Source organism: Drosophila miranda, chromosome XR, assembly GCF_003369915.1.
Source record: "Drosophila miranda strain MSH22 chromosome XR, D.miranda_PacBio2.1, whole genome shotgun sequence".
Classification (NCBI taxonomy): Eukaryota; Metazoa; Arthropoda; class Insecta; order Diptera; family Drosophilidae; genus Drosophila; species Drosophila miranda.
In genome coordinates this window covers 1,655,811-1,674,091 of record NC_046674.1, presented here as the reverse complement: position 1 = coordinate 1,674,091, position 18,281 = coordinate 1,655,811, and the positions used below count along the sequence as shown (strand labels likewise).

At 45.2% G+C, this 18,281-nt stretch overlaps 1 protein-coding gene and 1 long non-coding RNA gene across 4 annotated transcripts in view; both read right to left on the bottom strand.

Annotated features, from left to right (window-relative positions):
* Positions 1-407: 407 nt before the first annotated feature.
* On the bottom strand, positions 408-8,579 carry LOC108151566. Its single transcript, XR_001774736.2, has 2 exons — positions 7,766-8,579; positions 408-652 (listed from the first exon to the last, which is right to left on the bottom strand). It is a non-coding gene; the product is annotated as an uncharacterized LOC108151566 (long non-coding RNA).
* A 6,326-nt stretch (positions 8,580-14,905) lies between these two features.
* The window catches only part of LOC108152714 (protein spaetzle 5), an 88,725-nt gene continuing 85,349 nt past the window's right edge, over positions 14,906-18,281 (bottom strand). For all 3 annotated transcript variants that reach the window (XM_033386544.1, XM_017282249.2, XM_033386543.1), the window contains 2 exons: positions 17,690-18,229; positions 14,906-15,502 (listed from right to left, as the gene is read on the bottom strand). In XM_033386544.1, coding sequence (XP_033242435.1) covers positions 15,334-15,502; positions 17,690-18,229 — 709 coding nt within the window. In that variant the 3' untranslated portion in view covers positions 14,906-15,333. The remainder of the gene's footprint in view (positions 15,503-17,689; positions 18,230-18,281) is intronic.

The following is an 18,281-nucleotide window of genomic DNA, read 5'->3' as shown; positions in this document are numbered from 1 at the left end:
AATTTGTAAAATTTGTATTTTTGTTGTATGCGTTGTTGTTGTTGGTATTTTTAAGATATATATATATTGTTGTTGTTTTTTATTTTTGTATTGATTAAGTTTTGCTTTTGTTTTGATATTTTTTTTTTGTATCGCTTTATGAATATTTGTTGTTGTTGCTGTTGCTTGTTTTTGTTTTTGTTTTTGTAAAATTGATGAATCCTTTGTACTATGTTTGTTTTGTTGGTTTTTTCTTCCTTCGTTTTGTTGTTGTTGTTGTTGTTGTTGTTTTGTTGATTATAAAAATAGTTGCAGTTAAGTGAATTTTTGTATTTTATATTTAATATTTTGTTGTTGTTTAAATGTAGATTGTACTTAATTCGTAGGCTTAAAAATCTTTGTCTTCCGTTTGTTTGTTTGTTTTGGGTTCTGGGCTCTTAAGAATTACATAAACATTAGCGGTTTGTTGGCCTTAATTCGTAGAATATTAGATATTTGTCATTTGTTTTATTTTCTATGATTTTTTAACTCATTTTGTATTTGGTTTCCAAGATATATTTTTTTTTTTTTGTAATTTTGATTGTTAGCCAAAAAGTGGGCGAATATTTCCCTAGATTTTGCCAGAATATAATTGTTGTTTTTTTTTTGTATCCTCAAATCCTTTGATTGAAAGCTGTAAATAGATGGAAGAAAAAAAAATAAATTTTGTTAAAGTTTATTTTTATTTTTATGGATGGAAAATATTATGAAATGTAATTTCTATCAAAGGCCCCTTCAAATTATTCATGGAAAGCGTTTGTTTAAACGCGGGTTTCCATTTTGAATAGCAAGAACCCGAGAAGCCTGTAAGGAAACCACCGGCTAAAACGTTCTGGGAATATCCTTGCTAAAAAGTATCTTATACTTTGCTCTACCTTCCTTCTCTCTCTCACTCTCGTTCTGTTTCTCGCTTTTAAACATCTACAAAGCTTCAACACATAATTATGGTCTTTGACTGTATAATGAGCGGCGTTGGCCAAGACCCAAGAAGAGTCCCAGTGCCAGTGCCAGTGCCAGTGCGAGGCAGGAAGCGGCGGCAACAAAAAAAGAAGAAAAAGAAGCAAAGTTCCCATAAAAAAATGAAGCTAAAGGACACTCACTTCTGGGTTTTTTTTTATCGCTTTTTTGCTGCTGCTGCTGCGTCTTGTAAGTTATGCTGCTGCCAAGTTTCTTTGGCTTTTGTAAAGCCTCACACACACACATACACATGCATACTCGCAAATAAATACACACACAGATACAGATACTCAGATACACAGATACTTTAGCGTATTTCCAGTTGCCTTCAACGCCCGTTGTCATTTTCTTGCCGTGTTTTTTTTTCGCCATTTTTCTTTCTTTTCTTTATTTTTTTTGTATTTATTTTTGTTGGTTCGGCGGCACAGGTGTACCTTTTTTTTGTACCACGTCCTTTTGGGTTTTTTGCATTTGGCCAGCGCTTCAGAAACGTCGTTTCGTTGCGCTTCAGAAAGTTCATTGGGCTCTCGGCATCGTAGATGGTGATGATGATGATATATGTTGCCCCAAGCTGCCATTGCCATTGCCACTGCCACTGCCATTGCCATTGCCACTGCCACAGAGGAAGAGCTACATTATCGTTGCATATGTGTGCTCGTTTTTGGAGGTGTTGAAGTGTGAGATAATTTGACATTGACTAGCCCCAACGATCATCAGATACCAGATACATTTTGCGTGACTAGAAGGAGTTTCGACTCGCAGCAGCAGACTGGAGGATGCATCCGTAAATTGAATGATTCTGAACTGAAGGACAATTAACAGTAGCCTCGTTCCCAAATAACACCTTCGGTAATTGTTCTTATGGGGGGGTGTAGATCTTATAGAAATGCCCTTTCTGAGTGCAAAGATTATATTTTTCTATTAAGAATATTCTATATTTCTTCTTTCTTTTTCATTTTACGTTACAGGATATATATTAACGGAGATTTTCGTTGCTACAAAAGATGGATCCCCCAAAATTTTAAGCTGGAAAAGCTTAAGGAATACATATATATTTTAGGTATGTATATATTTAGTAACCAGAAAATATATTTCCAAGTCTTGTAAATGGAAAAGAAAGATACGCTTTTTATGGGACATATATTAATTCCCCATAAAATATAGTATTTCCTTCCCTCATTCTTCATTTCTCCCTCTCTAAGCGATCGACTGACGAATGATTTTCGTGTACAAATTTCCCCCAAGCGAATGGCCACTTCTGTTTCCGAATATAGCTAAACTTTAGCCGCGATACTATCTATTACTATCACTACTATCGATATTTATCGCCTAACTCAGTTTTCGGTTGCTCCTTTGGATCTCTTAGGTTCCCAAAGAGTTTCCCTGGCTATAAAATACAATTTCTGTACTTTTCTAACCCTCTTTCCGAAACTTTTGCAAACTGATTTTCAGTTGACAAACTTTTGAAAATTGACTCTCATTCTCCCTTTGTTCTACTGCTGCTGCTGCTGCTTTTTCTCTCTCATGTTTCCTTGTGGCTCTCGTTGCTCCTCCTCCTCCTCCTCCTCCTCGTCCTGCTCCCCGTCCTCTCTCTCTGCCACTCGTTTTCCATGCACATTGTTGCAGAACGACAATTAAAGTCTGATTATTTTGTCGACTACAATTTGCGTGCTGCAATTGCTGTGTGCCCTTGCCACCGCGTACCGTACCCTGCCACACTCTTTGCCACATTAGTTGCCTCATCATCATCGTCGTCGTCTTCTTCTGCTTCTGCTGCTGTTTCTTCTTCTTTGTTGCCTTCAATAAAAACGGTAAAAGGCCAACGGCCAAGAGAAGCACGAAAAAAGGCAAGAAAATAAGGAGAGAACCTGCAGAAATGTTGCAGCTGCCACAATTTGCTGCACTTTCCGTTTTATGCGATTCCGTTTCGCGTTTCCACTTTTGCGGCAGGCAGGCAGGCAGGCAGGCCATCCTGTCGGGCTGCAGCTGTAACCGACCGTGTGCCCCTTCTGCCGCCACTCCACTCCTCTCCGTGTCCCTTGGGAGGAGAGTTACGACGAGAGTCGCGATAAAGATCCAGATTCCCATTCGCGATTTGCTCGAAATTAGGCCAAAGAAGAGGAAGCAGCGGAGATCTTGCAACATGTGGCAATGCTGGAGTGGCACAATTAGAGCTTCGTTTTTTTTTGTTTTTTTTTGCAAATCCTGCGCCATTTCCGCTCCCTAAATTATATAAATTCAGTTACCTAATCGATTTTCTGCTCTAAAATCGATTGATCGGACTGAAAGCTCCCAAGGCCCGAAGCTCTTATCTTGCTGAAACGGCGATCGTCTGCCGAAAGTCCTTATCTTTGGGGCAAGCACTCCAATCTTATCGCCATGGGATCCACATGGGTTTCATGGAAATTTCAATGTTAGACATTTGAATGATTTCTATTTGCAACTGCCGCATGTTGTGCGGTGTTTACTTAGGGTTTATAAAACAGAGGAAACACACGGAGAGAACAGAGCAGAGCAGAACAGGGGAACAGGGGAACAATGACCGCAATTCACTTCAATTTCTTGTTTGCCTTTACGTTTAATGCCACACATTTCTGCAACATTTTTTTTTTCTCCATGTTTTTTCGAATTTGCAAATTAAACACGCACACACGGACGGCAATAAGACAGGCAGAAACGGGGCGGATATATGCGGATATATGTATATGTGACTGAACAATGCGTCATTTGGAAAACAAAGTCGGGAATGGAGTCGAGGGCGAGGGCTGTTTTTTTTCGGGTATATGTATCTAAAGGAACAGGGAGCGGAAGAAGAACTAGGCTACACACAGATACACACACGGGCACAGAAGTTGCAAGTGAAGCCAGCCATGACAATGCACGAGGATGAAGGATGAAGGATGACAGGCGAGAGGCAGCCGCAGCAGAAGGAAGTTGCAACCAGCTATGGGAAAATGACACTACTCCGTGGCAGTATATACCTGTGTGCAGCATAGTTTTCGAATTTATTGTTTGTTTTGAGGAGAGAGCGAGAGAAAGTCTCGACGGAAGGGATACCCTTTGAAGCAGGAGACACCCGAGAGATCCCTGAATATTCGACAACAGAAATTGCATCCCACTCGAACCCATAACAAAAACAGTGTTAAACAGTGCTGAAAAGCTCAAAATACAGTGCTAGAAATGATCTAAAAGCTGCTTAGATCAATTTTGAATAGATACCCAATATCGAACACATAATTCCCTTCATTGGAGTGCCCCTAAGTAGCAGTCCTTCCGAAACCACAACTTGGGGCATATCAAATGCAATCCCCAAGCAGTATGTGGCAATGTCATGTTCCCTGCTTTTCTAACCGACAATCTGTCTGTCTGTCTGTCTCCCGATTTGTGCAAATGAAGTGCCCTCTTTCCACAGTAGCTTCTGCCCCCCCATCCCCCATCCCTGCCACATGTTCGTCTGCTTAAATGTAATATTTGAATATGTTGTCCATGAACATTTTCGGCGCTTGTTTACAACTTTTGTTTCTCATATGAGAATTGTTTGCCACGAAAAGATTGTTTTGGAAAATATATTATTAAAAGTCTATCCCGCCATACCTCTCCCTCTCCCCCTCTCCCTCTCCCCTGCTCCATTTCTATCTGCAGCATAATTTTGTTGCAAAATTCACTGGCAGCTAAAACTTAATGAATAAAATTCCAATTTTGCCGAGTTTTCGGGTGGTGTACTTTGGGGGGGGCGGAGTGGGGGGGGAGGGTATTACATGGAAACAGGTTTAATGAGCAGGGAAATACGAGGTACTTTTATTTGTAGTCTAATTCGCCATAAACATCGCAGTGGAAATTGCACTTCTGTGAATTCCAACCGGCAACCGGCAACCGGCAACCCCTTGCTGCACTCGATGGGGGGTCGTGTGGACAGAGGATGGGACTCCTTTGGGAGGACACCTCATAACCTTGACGGGGAATACAGTGTGGATGGATCGGATTAACCAAACCTCGACCACAAGGATTGCTTACGACTGTTTGCTGATTAAATTGCCCATAAGCGAAAGGCTCCTTTCAAGTGTGATTTTGGCGAACAACTGCATATCCTTAGATTTAGTTTTATTTTGCATAAAATAAAAGATCAAACCTTAAATCCAATTACTTTGCCCGAAAAAGAGACACAGGAAATTTATTAAAAAAATATCTTGTTAAATATCGCAACCTCGTGGGTTAATTTGTGCTCCCTTTCTCCCTCTCTCTCTCTCCCTCTCTCTCTCTCACTCTTTCTTGATGTCTTTATGTCACGTGTAAATTGAGTTGTGCCCCCGCCCGAGGGGGTTTGGCCGGGCGTTGTTGCAGGGGGGGTGCAGGTGTGTGTGGATGAAATGAAACGTGCTATGCGGCACAATGAAGCCATGCAAAGGAGAGGAGGAGAGAGCCGAGCCTGCCACATCGACAGCTGAGTAGCACACATACATACACACGGATGTGAGGCAAGTACTTATGCCACAGCACTCCTCACTGCCACTCCATGCCACAACCTACGCTGCTTTCCGTGTGAGTGTGTTGAGATTTACGAGTTTGTCATTTGCCTCTTGCCTCCTCTTGCGTCCTGCCACCTCCTGCCACCTCCTGCCTGCTCAAAGTCACGCACGTTACTGTGCTAACAGGAGAGGGAAAGTGGCTGGGCGGGGGCAGTAGGTGGGTGGGTGGCCTGGCCTGGCCTGGCCTGGCTGCCTAGAGGTGGGTGAGTGTCCTTTGCTTGTTGTTTATTTTTTTCTCTAGGTCAAAGCCTTAATTTGCCTGCGTGTCCTTATGCCTTTACCGTTATGCTACCTGTGTGCCGTGCGGCGCGCGCTTTTCCTTCGCTCCCATTCGCATATTTTCCCTCCAATTTTCGTGTGTTTTATGAATGAAAATGTGAGGGAAAATGTAAACAGAATGCAGTGTCCCTGCGTGCGTGCGCCTGTGTGCGTCTGTGAGGGTGTTATAAATACATCTAAATATAGAATGTATCTGCTAATTCGTTGGGGGTAATCGCACATCATCTTCAATGGCTGCGCCAGCGAGAAGGAGTCATAAAAATTGCAGCCAGTTGGCGGCACATGTGTGCGGCGGCGGCACAGAGTCGAGTCCGACAAATTGCACGCGGGGAGGCGCACATCCAGCAGATACTGGTATGCCCATTCCAGCCGCATCTGCAAGATACATTTAGCTTTTTAGCTCGTCGTTGAACTTGAACTTCTTGGCTCTGCGCCGCAATTTGTTTGCTTTTCATGGGAAGGGCAGAAGCACGGGTATGCAGACTTTCACAAGACGTTTGTCACACGCACACACACACACACACACACACACAGAGCGAAGGATAGTTTATAGGCTGTTCTATACAATATACCTTTTTTGTCCCCAATTTGTGAAAATATCTCTTGGAAATTATGAACAGAATATCCTATAGAAAATATCATAAGAAAGATACTACCAAGTCGATACTTCAGATATAAGATATAAGTGTATCTTTCGAGCCACAAGAGCTTCTCAAGTCTCGGTCCCCAAAGCTACTCTTTCCTTCTTGTTTTTATTGTTTTTGTCTGCTTTTAAAGTCCATTTATTGGCATCTCTGGGCGTGGGCATTCTTCTGCCCAAGGGGGAGGGGGGTGGGGGCTCTGGGTGGCTTTCTTGCTGCTTGCTGCTTTTGGCTTTCGCTTTCGTTTCATTTCGCTTTTGGACATCTTCTTTATTGTGTTCGTTCTCTGTGTTTTCTTCCGTTCTTTGTGTTGTATTGTGTTTGGTTTTTTTTTTGGCGCTTCTGTTTTGAGCGCGCCAAAAAGAAGCCGCACTTCAGGGGCATGAGGCAGGAGGCAGGAGGCAGGAGGCAGAGCCTATGTTCGTGCCTCAGTGGCGTACGCACGTTACTGTTAGGCCACGCCAGTGCGAGTATCTGTATCTTTGCAGCAGCCCAGCCCAGATATACGGGCTGTGTGGATCTCTGTGTGTGTGTGCCTGTTCTGTTCTGTTCTGTTCTGTTTTTATTTGTTGTCTTCACGTTCGCGGCACGTTTTTCGGGGACCCTGGGAATGGCATAACTCTTCAGAGTCTTCAGAGTGGTAGGCGGGTTCGGGGTGGGGAGGGGGGGGTGGACTGCTTTTTAATTTAAGTTTGAGCTGCTGCTGCCGCTGCCACAGATACAGATGCGAAATGTATCTCGCAAATGATGCTGACATGCTGGCAGCAACAGTGTTCTGTGCCGCCTCATCTTCTCCCTGTGTGTGTGTGTGTGTGTGTGTCATTACTCATTTCCAAAATGTATCTGTGTCACCTTTTTTTTTTTGCTGCCAGAGTTTGCCCCAAACTTTATTATTATATTATTCTTGTCTTTTTTTTTTGGCACCCAATTTTATTGTTTGTTTTGCTTGCAGTTCGCTTTCGAAAACGACACCTAAAGCCACTGAAAATCGGGCATTTAGGTGGATTTTTGATTGTGGCAAGTGCCTGAGGATGCTATGATTGTAATATGATCCTCGGATGAGCAATAACCAGCGAGAAGTTGGAGCAACAAATGTGCGCTATCTCTTTGCTGATTACGTGTTGCCTTTTTGGGGGGAAGAAGTCTACTTCCTGTATTTCACTGATTATCGGAGGGGGACTCATTCTGTTCATTATTTGGTCACTCTTTGGACACCATTTATCCCCTAGATGATGCTGCCTAAACACTTTTCTTCACATCACTTGACCCTCAAAAGGAACGATCATGAGTTCCCCCCATGAAATGGGGATGGGATATATGTAGGAGAGGATTCTGGGTACAAACCGTTGTGTTAATCCATATTTCGTGTTGTGTCCTTCGCTGGACTGGACTGGAGGCTATTGGAAATCCAGAAATGCAGTTTCCCGATGAGCTGGGCCGCCGGCAGACGCGCACGAAAACGAAAGTAACGGGATGGAACGCGCGACACGCGACAACGAAAGGAAAAAGCGAAGAAAATGCAGGGAGATGCAGGAATTAGAACAGGAACCGGAACTAACGCTAAGTGCAACATTAGTTGTGGTTCCTCCTTGTTGTTGTTGTTGGTTGTTGGTTGTTGTTGTCGTTGCTGGCACTGGTCTTTCACTGGTCTCGCACTTGCACAAAAAGATCTTAAAACTGGGACAAGTTATTCATTCCGGGGGAATGAAGTGGGAAAGGGAGTGGAGTCCTTAAGCGCGCGATGATCACATCCACCAGATCCATAAGGATATTATTTCACTTTTGTTTACTATTTTGTTGTTGGGCGGCCAATAACGGAAATCTACGATATGTTTTGAGGGGGAGGCGGAAAAAAATAAACAAAAAAAAAACGCTACTCTTTCGCACTGCACTTGTGTTTTTTAGTAGCGCTCAAAAACCAGCGGCGGGTGTTCCGCTGTTTCGTAGGAAACTTTTCGCTTTTAAGGACACACGGGACACCACGCAACAGCACAGCAATAGAAATCTTTCAAATATGCCCGCGCCTTCAAAAGTTGCTGCTGCTCGCAAATGTTGCCCGGCAACAAGCGCGTGTTGCTGAGCGAAGAACGGGCTATGGCTGTGGCGGGCAAAGCGGGCACAGACGGGCACAACGCATACAAGGTAAAATGCAACCCCGATTCCCAGCATACGGTGACTGCCCACAAGGCTTCATAGCATATTGTTGATCAAACACGCTGGGGTGCGGTGCGACGGGTCTCCGAAATGTTTCTGCGGCCGCTTTGCCTCATGGTCCATACCTTTTTTCGAGACCATGCGGTTCGACTCATATTTGCGTGCTTTTCCTGACAACATGTTGCTGAACAGGACGATCCTGTGGTAGTGCACATTGGGCGGAAATGCCACCACCAAAATTATGGAAAATCATTAAAATTCAGTTTTTAATAAACCAATAACCACAATTTTGTATTATTGTAATAATATTCATTAGCATATTTATTAATATTTTTAAATAAAAAAATTCAAAAAAATAAATAAGCTAGCATTTATTGTTATTTGTATATGTACATCTCCTAACTCGAATTACATTCCAAAATTAAATTGTTTAATGACTTTCAAATCGGTGTCGTCATGCGGAAACCAACATCCCGCGCAATCTTATTGCGAAAGACAGGGATTTTGAGGTTATCTTTATTGTAAGCAACCTTGACGTGCATTTTCCATACTAAATAATACCGTTTTGGTTGGTTTTCTTGAATGCAAATCAAAATGAAAGCCTTCAAATTTTGCCAAGCACAAACAGCTGACTTTAAAGTGTTGCCAAAAAGCCAAGGATGTCCATAGAAATCTGGTTCTTATAATTTCATTCAGAGAGGACTTTTATTTAAGGGGCATAATATTAAACAACATACATATGTATGTATGTAGCTTTGAGGCATTTCCGCCCAATGTGCAATGGGTTGTTGTGGTTGCTTGTTCTGTTGACGTTCAAGTTCGAGTTGCGTCTATCGGTTCGAGGGTCCTGTCCTGTTTGAAGCGCACACACACACGCCGATATTGTGCATCTCTCTCTTTCATTAACACACACACACACCGACACAGACACAGAATGCGGCGTTTGAAGTGCGCTTTTGTTGCTGTTGCTGCTGCTGCGCTTCTGCAGCGTCGCTGTACAGTTGTTGTTCCAATTAAAAAATTGTTCCCTAGTTTCGCGCGCACAATACGAACTTGCAATCCATGTATGTATGTGTTTGTGTGTGTGTGTGTGTGTGTATGGGGCAGCATCGCGGCGACTGGCAGATATTTTTTTGCGTTTTTATTTTTGCAACTGCATCTCTCTGCCTCCTGCTCCTGCTCCTGCTCCCGCTGTCCTCGTTATTTAGTTATAGCTGGACGCAGGGGACCAGGACCTTGTGTGCCTGTATGGGTGCGTACTCTTTGCTGTACGTTTGTGTGTGTGTGTGTGTGTGTGCCATATCCTGGCAATGCACTGGCTGCTGCTGTTGCGGGATTTCGGTACAATTTGCCTTTCTCCACCTCTCTCTACTCCCCCTAACTCTTTATATACCCTTGCAAGTGAAGGGTCTGATGAGCTTTAACAGATTTTGACAGCGCCAAAAGATTATAGGGGATATATGATTGGAATTATAAGACGTTCGTCTGTCTGATTGTGAGCAGAAGTCTGTTCCACAGATCCTCCTCCGTTATGATCGGTCCAGAATTCGAACGATATTTCCATCAAACTTCGACCAAAGTCTATCATATCTTATGGCCCACCACAGTAGCGAGGGTATATACCCGTTGCACCCCTTAAGCTCCGAGTATCCTTCCGTGCACTCATGCTCCTTCTGTTTTGTTTGTAAAGAGTTGCGAGGGGCAAAGTCGGGCATGGGCCATGGAGCACGAGGCATGAGGCATGCGGCATGGGGCATGGGGAGGTGCCTCTGTTGCTGGCTGGCTCTATATGTCAGTTGATTTCATTTCACTTTTTTCCTGGCTATTTTTTCGCCGTTTTCAACCTCGTTTCATGGCAACTATTAGTGGAGCTTTGTGCCCTGTGTGTTCACTCAACTCAATCCAAGCCGAGGCTCTGGCCAGGACCCATTTTTTTTGTCGGTTGCGCTGGCTGGGGAGGCCTTTTGATGCCCGTTGCACGTGAATGCGCGCGGGATGTGAGCCGGGAGCGAAACGGCGTAGGAAACCTTGACAGTTGCATTGTTGCCTGGCGCTGACAGGCGTCCGTGGAATGTCGGAGCCGTCGCCTATTTGCATTGCGTAACGTAATACCAGCCAGGATAGCCGTGTACCCATCCATATCCAGGAGGCACGGCCACGGCCCAACCCTTAGACAAGGGAACACTGACCTGTCCTATGCGCGTGCAAACACGAAAAATCACACGAGGCACAGTCGCAGGAACAGAGATACAAAGATACAAAGATACAGATAGAGCCCAGAGGGAGGGGCCAAGGGAAAAGAGGACGAGAGGAAGACGTTGCCAAGCGGAACATCTGCACAAACAAAAATGCAGCCGGCCCTGTCGAGAACTTTATCCAAGTTTCAGATACCCACAGGATAGGGTTCTCCAGTCAGATATAGTCGTTGGTACCCAGAAAACGTCCTGGAACTTTCGCCTCCACTTTCTGTCTCTTTCTCACTCGCGCCCTGCGTGTCCTTTGTGCGGACAGCAAAGGACATTCGCATTGCATGCAGCCGCAATACAAAGGAGTACCAGAAATGTATCTGACAGTTGCGCTGCAGTTCACGTATTTGAAAAATGAACGAAATGCGCACGAAATGTAAAAGAATAAAATAAGATAAAAAATATAATAATAAAATGAGTTAAGCAAATATTTGTGCAGGACAACGAATAGTCGATGTCCTGCAGAATGTTTGATTTCAGGAGTTGCCAAGGAACGTGGCTATAGGAAATCCTGGAGGACAACAGAGCACTATCTGGTGGATTGTATGAGAGAGGTTTCCCTCTCTATAGAACACTCGAGTCTTATCGTTATTAGCTGTGAAAGGATTGGATAAGGATCTGTTGGGGTGCTAGGACCTCTACCTGGAATACCTGATTGGTCGTAGATTATAGAAGAAAAACAAGAAAAAAGTGGAGGTGGAAATATGTACATATGTCTGCATTTTCTTATTGTACGAGTACTCTTCTGTTCAGTATCTGTAGACGATCCTTAACCACCATTTGGTACCCCTCACTTTCTGATCAAGCGAATATACCCCCGTCTGTGGAGCTCCTTCTGCGAGAGAGTCAAAGGCAGAACAACACTTTACCGCAAGGGCAAAGCCATCAAGAGTGAAAATTCTTGCGCTGAAGTTGAATGCACCACCAGGAGGAGGTGGTTGCAGCCAAAGGACTATCAGCACTATCCTGTCTCTCCGTCTCCATCTCCATCTCCATCTACATCTCCATCCCCTTGTTCCTCTACTTATTTTAATTTATTTTATTCTGCATAAGATCTGCCAGTTGGCAGCAGCTTCCGAAGTCAGAGTCAGAGGCACAGCCAGAGACAGAGACAGAGAGAGCGTTCTCCATCTCTCCTCCACATCCCGCACAGCTCCATCGCTGGATCTCTGGAGCAGAAAATGCACGTAATACGAGTAAAGCAAACCAAATGCATTAACAGCCAGCAGCCGGAAAGGAAGGGGGAACGCAGGGAGAACGGGACTGAGAGAGAGAGAGAGAGAGAGACTAATACACTCACATATTTATATTTGTGCCATTACAGCCCTCGCTGTTGCTGCTGTTGCTGTTGTTGTTGCTGCTGCCTGGCTGTCGCTCTTGTACGAGTTTTGAGTTTTCCGAAATCATGAAAGGAGCAGATGTTAAATTTTTATACACGACGCAGCGCAAAGGAAACAACAGCAAAGGCGGCAGAAGCAGCATTAAAGCAGCGCTGCCCTCAGCTGGCGTTCGCAGCGTTTCGCTCTTTGCTTCTTCTTCTTCTTCTTTTTCCTTTTTCTCCTTGCTGCACACTGCATTATTATAATACCCTGGAAAAGTGCGGGAGGGCATTCTGATTTCAGGCGAATGTTTGTAGTATTGGAAAGCCAATAGGCATATATTTATGAAAATAAATAAAAAATCACCATAGGAAAGATCAGTCGTGGGCCTCCAAACAAAACTTATTAATCCAAATCGGTACAGAACCACCATCAATATGCCCATCAGTAGGATCTATCCATCCACGAGGGTATCCACCAGCCTCGACCACCGCGCATTGCCATTCGTTCTTGCTGCTCTCTGCTCTCTGCTGCTGCTGCTGCTGTTGTTGCTTCCTTTTGGACTCATCATTGCTGCTGCTCTCCCTCTCCCTCTCCCGCCTGCACTTCATATATGGGTTGGTTCGTTGCCAGGCAGCCGCAGCCGCGGCGCTGCTTTTGCTCTGCCCGAAACTTCAGCTGCTCTTTGACGCTGCTGGCTCTCAGTTAGAGCGAGCGAGAGGGGCAGAGCTAGCAGCGCTGGACATTGACCGTTGTTTGCTGTCCTTAGAGAGAGAGAGAGAGAGAGTTGGCAGCAAACTTGGCAAAAGCGCTTTTCAAACGGTACATGTATGCACATGCACACACGCACACATGCACACATTTATCCTTATATCCCGGTCAATGTGCCTCCAGTGCTCCAGTGAATTTTAATTGTAACTATTTCCATTCGTACTTTCCTCCGTCGCTATTGCAATAGAAAATTGCTGCAGATTTATTGTACACACATTCCTACCTGATTTGTCAATGTCGTGTCGTCGTTGTACCTGGTGCTGCGTATTGGAACAATGCTTTTCCATTTCGTTTCGTGATGCTAATCATTGCTAAAACTCTATACAATACAATACGGGGATGTGTGCCGTGCCTCATCATCCCAGTAGAGAGGGAGCGAGAGGGAGAGAGAGAGGGAGAGAGAGAGGGAGAGAGGACAAATTAACCCTCAACACAGTCATGGGGTGAAGAGCGCAGAGCCTCTATTGTGGCGCAGAGTGGGTAGGGGGTCGTCGATCCGACAGTTCCAGCAGTTCTCAAAAACAACAATTCTCAATTCTCTGTTTCGGTTTCTGTTTCTGTCTCTGGAAAATGCATTTTCACATTTTCACAACAGGTAAAAAAAGGAAAAATAACAATTTGCAGCAGGCAGAGGCCGACAGTCAGAGGCTGTTGCACCTTTGATTTTAATTGGGATTTTCGGGCATGCCAAACCGAATTCAATGCAAATAGTTGTGCTTCGATTCATCAATATTTCTCTTTGCCATTTTTTTAAAAGGATTTTTTGTGAAATATTGCACAACCCAAAATGTACACAAGATATGCCATCATATCTTTGCTCGTTTGATTGCCACAGACAGACAGACAGAGACTCTCTTTTAGCTTAGGGTTTGCATATGATATAACCAAATGAATTATGTACGGGTACGGGATATGGGGTAGCCGTATATGGGTATATGGGCAGGCATAGAGCTTGTTTACTCAAGGAAATGCCTGGCAGCCCAGCGAAATCGAACAAAAAAATCATAGGAAAGGAATGAAAAAATCGAATAGAGTATTTCCATTAGCAGAATATTCCAAATTCCACAAAACTCCTCCCAAATATCGTACCACAGAGAATTTTTCATATAATATTTGCCTTTCATTGCAAAAATATCCTGGAATCACTCGTGAATGTGTCCGCTTGTTTATGGGAACTTTGTACGGTCAAGTCAAAGGCCTTCATTGCCGCTCAAGAAACTGAAAAAGTTTAAGGTCAATGGAAGGACAAACTTTCGCGATGATTCCTTTAGAATTGCATAAATTATTACAGCTCCCAGCTTTAAATCAATATCGAGAGATAGTTTCCATTCTAGTCCTCTAATATCATGATGTTTCTTTGGTCGTACGTCTCTTAATGGATGTACATTTGAGCACATCCCCAGGGATAGCAGCTTCCAGCTGCTTCCTTCCGGCATCCCAATCCCTCAGATGCTTACAGCAGCGTAACAGCATGGGCCCAATGGGCCTCAATACATCCACGCCATGTCATATCCTCTGACATCCTCTGTCGCCATATCCTCGCAGCGCACACCGATCCGATCCCCTGGCCCATGCACGAGTGGGCCCCTTTTTTCGAAAGCCGCGTTTCGTGCGCGTGACACCTGATGTTATTTTACGATTATTGTTTCTGGATTTATGGAACGCAATTGCATTTGCAGCAGCCACACAGCAACGGCACAGCGGCCTGTGGCAGGTGTTGTTGCAGCAGCTCTTGTTTTTGCTGCAGCAGAAAAATTTCATTACGCCATTTCATAATTAAGAGCACTGGGCTTACGTTTTGGGGCCTGCCGGACAAAGGAAAACTATATTAATTAGAAAACCATCAAATCCGATTTGCCCTTTGGCCCCGGGGCCATCGCATTGCTATGGATTGGGGGATTGTTTGTCGAATCAAAGGGTATTCGGAGTTTTCAGGATTTTCCCATCCGCCCACCCCTCGCCCATCAAAAAATGTTATCCCCCACAGGGGAGGATCATCTGGAAGCATTATTATATTTAATATCCGATAGATGATGGGTCGTCACAGGGTAAGACTTATTCGAATAGAATAATTCAGATCGAACCCAACTCTCTTTCTCTCTCTCGAGGTTTTTGCATTTTAAATTATAATTTCTAAAAGCTACTACTATTCGTTTGTGTTTGTGTGTGTGTGTGTGTGTGTATGTGTGTGCGTGTGTGAGTGTATCTATGAGAGTGTGTATAACATTTAGATATCAATTATGAATTTTGCAATAATTATTCTCAAATCGTATTTCCACGCAAAAAGTGACGGTGGAACGATGTGCGTCACGGGATTGCTCTTCCTCCTGTCCAGCCACCCGACTCTGTCCTGTCTGTTGCTGTAGCTCCCAATCCTCGTCCTCGTCCTCGTCCTGGTCCTCGTACTGGTCCTCGTCCTGGTTTAATTGGCAGCTATCGTGCAGACACAGCAACTGGGAAACCAGAACGTGTCCGTGTACAGATTCTGTCCGTTGCCCTGGAGCGCAATTAAACGTTTTTGCACAAACTTCTGCTCGCATCTCGAGTTGTAGCCGTTGGGCAGCTCGCACAGGTTCGAGCAGGTGTTCGAGCTGCAAAGAAAACAGCAACAAAAAAGCAAAAGAAAAAAAGAGAAGGTCCAAAAAGGGAAGAGAGAAAGAGGAGCATAAAGTACAGTAAATACGAGAGATGTTAAAAATCAACAATTGTACGAAATTTAGTTGTGGGTTGCGACCATAAATAAAAGAGCGCGCCGGCTGGGACCCGGGACTTGGGACTTGGGACCAGGGACTCCCTCTTCCTTGTCGGATGTGGAGGAGAAGCCAGAGAGCGCGTCAGAGTTGAAAGTTTAACGAACTCGTTAAAACGGGAAATCGTACGTAATTGATAAGGAGCAGCGCATCCCAAGGAGGCAGGCAGCCAAGGCAACGCAACGGTACAATCCCGATCCCAATCCCAATCCCAATCCCTATCACAATCCCTATGCCAATCCCTAACCCGGAACACACAGCTGTGGCTGTTGTTCTTTGGGCCACAGATTTATGCGCGCCTGCGTAGGCACTCAATTTGGTTAAACAAATTGCGCCAAGTGCCACAACAAGTGGCACGGTACAGCGGCAAACACTAAACAGGCGACCAGGGGGGGAACACGGCGGAACAATTAGGGCAACGACAACCCATATTGACCCCAGGGGCAAAGCACAGAGGCACAGCCCAGACCGGAGGTAGACCCGTACACGGACAACGGACAACGGACAACGGACCAGACCCGACCAGACCAGACCCATCGCACGGGGTCGGTCACAGGCACAGTCACAGTCACATCACCCTAGTTTTCTCGCACTTTGTTGTTTGCGCTTTTTAATTCGAGTGTGGAAAGGTTTTCGAGTACGTACCGCACGCATCCAAAAAGGGGAAGGAACTGTGAGTGTAAGGGGTAGGGGGAACGTGCAACAGCAGAGGGGACCACGGCCTAATGGAATCTTGTAGTCCTGCTTTGGCATTTCTGTTCGCTCCGAGGGTGTGATAATTCGTTTAACCGCAATTATGACACCAAATACTACACTCCGCGCAGGAAGCAGGACTCGAGCCTTAGTCCGGACCTGCACTAACCCACGTGCCCAGCCCAGAAAGAGTGAGAGCGAGAGAGAGAGAGAGAGAGAGAGAGATGTAGGTTAGAGGCTTCCCCTAAGAAGGGGGAACTTTTCGAGTCGGAGTCATCGCTGTCCTGCTGTGACTGGAGAGGGTTGTCCTAACACCTCGGCCACTGATTAAAAGTGCGAAGCGGCAAGGGAGAAATGCGATAGAGAGAGGGGCACGACTCATTATGCAATAATCAGTGGCAATTGCAACTTCATGGATGCTTGGCTGAGCAGGTCGCGTGCCATTGAGAGGGCATTAATGGCGACAACTAAAGTGGGAATTAGTGCTACAACAATGGCGATAGCTTTGGCCCTGATCTCATCTCAGTACTGGCCAGAAGGCATCTGATCGACAACAACATGCAGGCCAACATCCCAAGCTTCGTGGAGCTCCTGCAGACACTGATGGAGCCTTGGCGCAAAATTCAAAATTGAGCTGCTTGTTATGCTGTGTCACGTACATAATATTTACATGAATGTCCTACATTCTACATGCAGTATACATGTCAAGTATATATGCGAGGTTCGTGCCTTGGCTAAGCGTTGCCAGAAGCAGTTTTTGCACTAATGAAGCAGTTCAAAAGAGGTTCTATTCAAATTAAATGTATCTCTAGGATTGCTATAACCACAGAACTGTGCCCGATGAGGGCTTGAGGAGCCTATGAACATGTTTGTGGCACATTACAGTTCCGATTTGCGGTGAAACAAAATAAATTTAAGTGTGGCTTGTACTCGTGGCGGAAGGGCCATGCCATGGTTTGGCTTTCGTTTGGAATTTCTGGCACGTATTTCAATATGTTTTATTGTACGCACTTTTTATTGACGCATGTCCGGGGGTAACGGTGAACATTTTAATGACAAATAGCGGTAGGAAAAAAGCCGCCCTACCCAAATATTTGGTATTATTCGTATTACTAAAATATTTCGAGAAAGTTGTGATTTTGTACAAAAAGAGACCCCCTTCCCTACCCCCACCACTCCGGTACTCCTGATCCATCTACATTTTAGAGGGTATCTTTTCAGAATATATTGGCTGTACAATTCTGTATAGAACTTCCCCAGCTTTCGACTCAAGACAAGGTCGTTTGGTTTTCTATCGATCGATCCCCCCGATTACCCTACGGATGTTCTACTTACGCGCACAGCTCCGCTTTGACCATCTGGCGGGCGGTGTTCTGCTCGTTGACCACAAACATCCAATTGCCGCGGCTATTGAGGGCCGCCTGGGGGGTTATGAACTGGGAGGTGGTCTGACAGAGGGTGGAGCGGCCGGGACTTTGACGCTTGGTGCGAGTGCGTTTCTTTGAGGGATTACCGGCCACACCCACAATATCTAAGAGATCCATGTTGAGGGAGACATCGCGCTTGATTTGCTGGTGCTCCTCCTCCTCCTCCTGCTGCTCCTGCTGCTCCTCCTCCTCCTTCGGCTGCTGCTCCTTCTCCAGCAGTTCCTCTTCCTTCTCCGGCTGCTTCTCCTCCTCAGGAGGGGCTTCTTCTTTCTGCTTGCGGCTCAGATCCCTCACCAAGCGCTTCAGCCAGAGTGTGGCGTTGTATGGCGTGGTCTTGCCTGCCTGATTGAAGAACAGCTGACCCGCAGATCCTCCTGCCGCACCCTGATGATGGTTGTAGCGCTGTCCGGCACGATGGCCGCCACCTGAAGAGGTGTACAGCAGATATCTGAGGAGACAGAGAGAGAGAGATTCGGTACTCAAAAGGAAAAACTAGAATC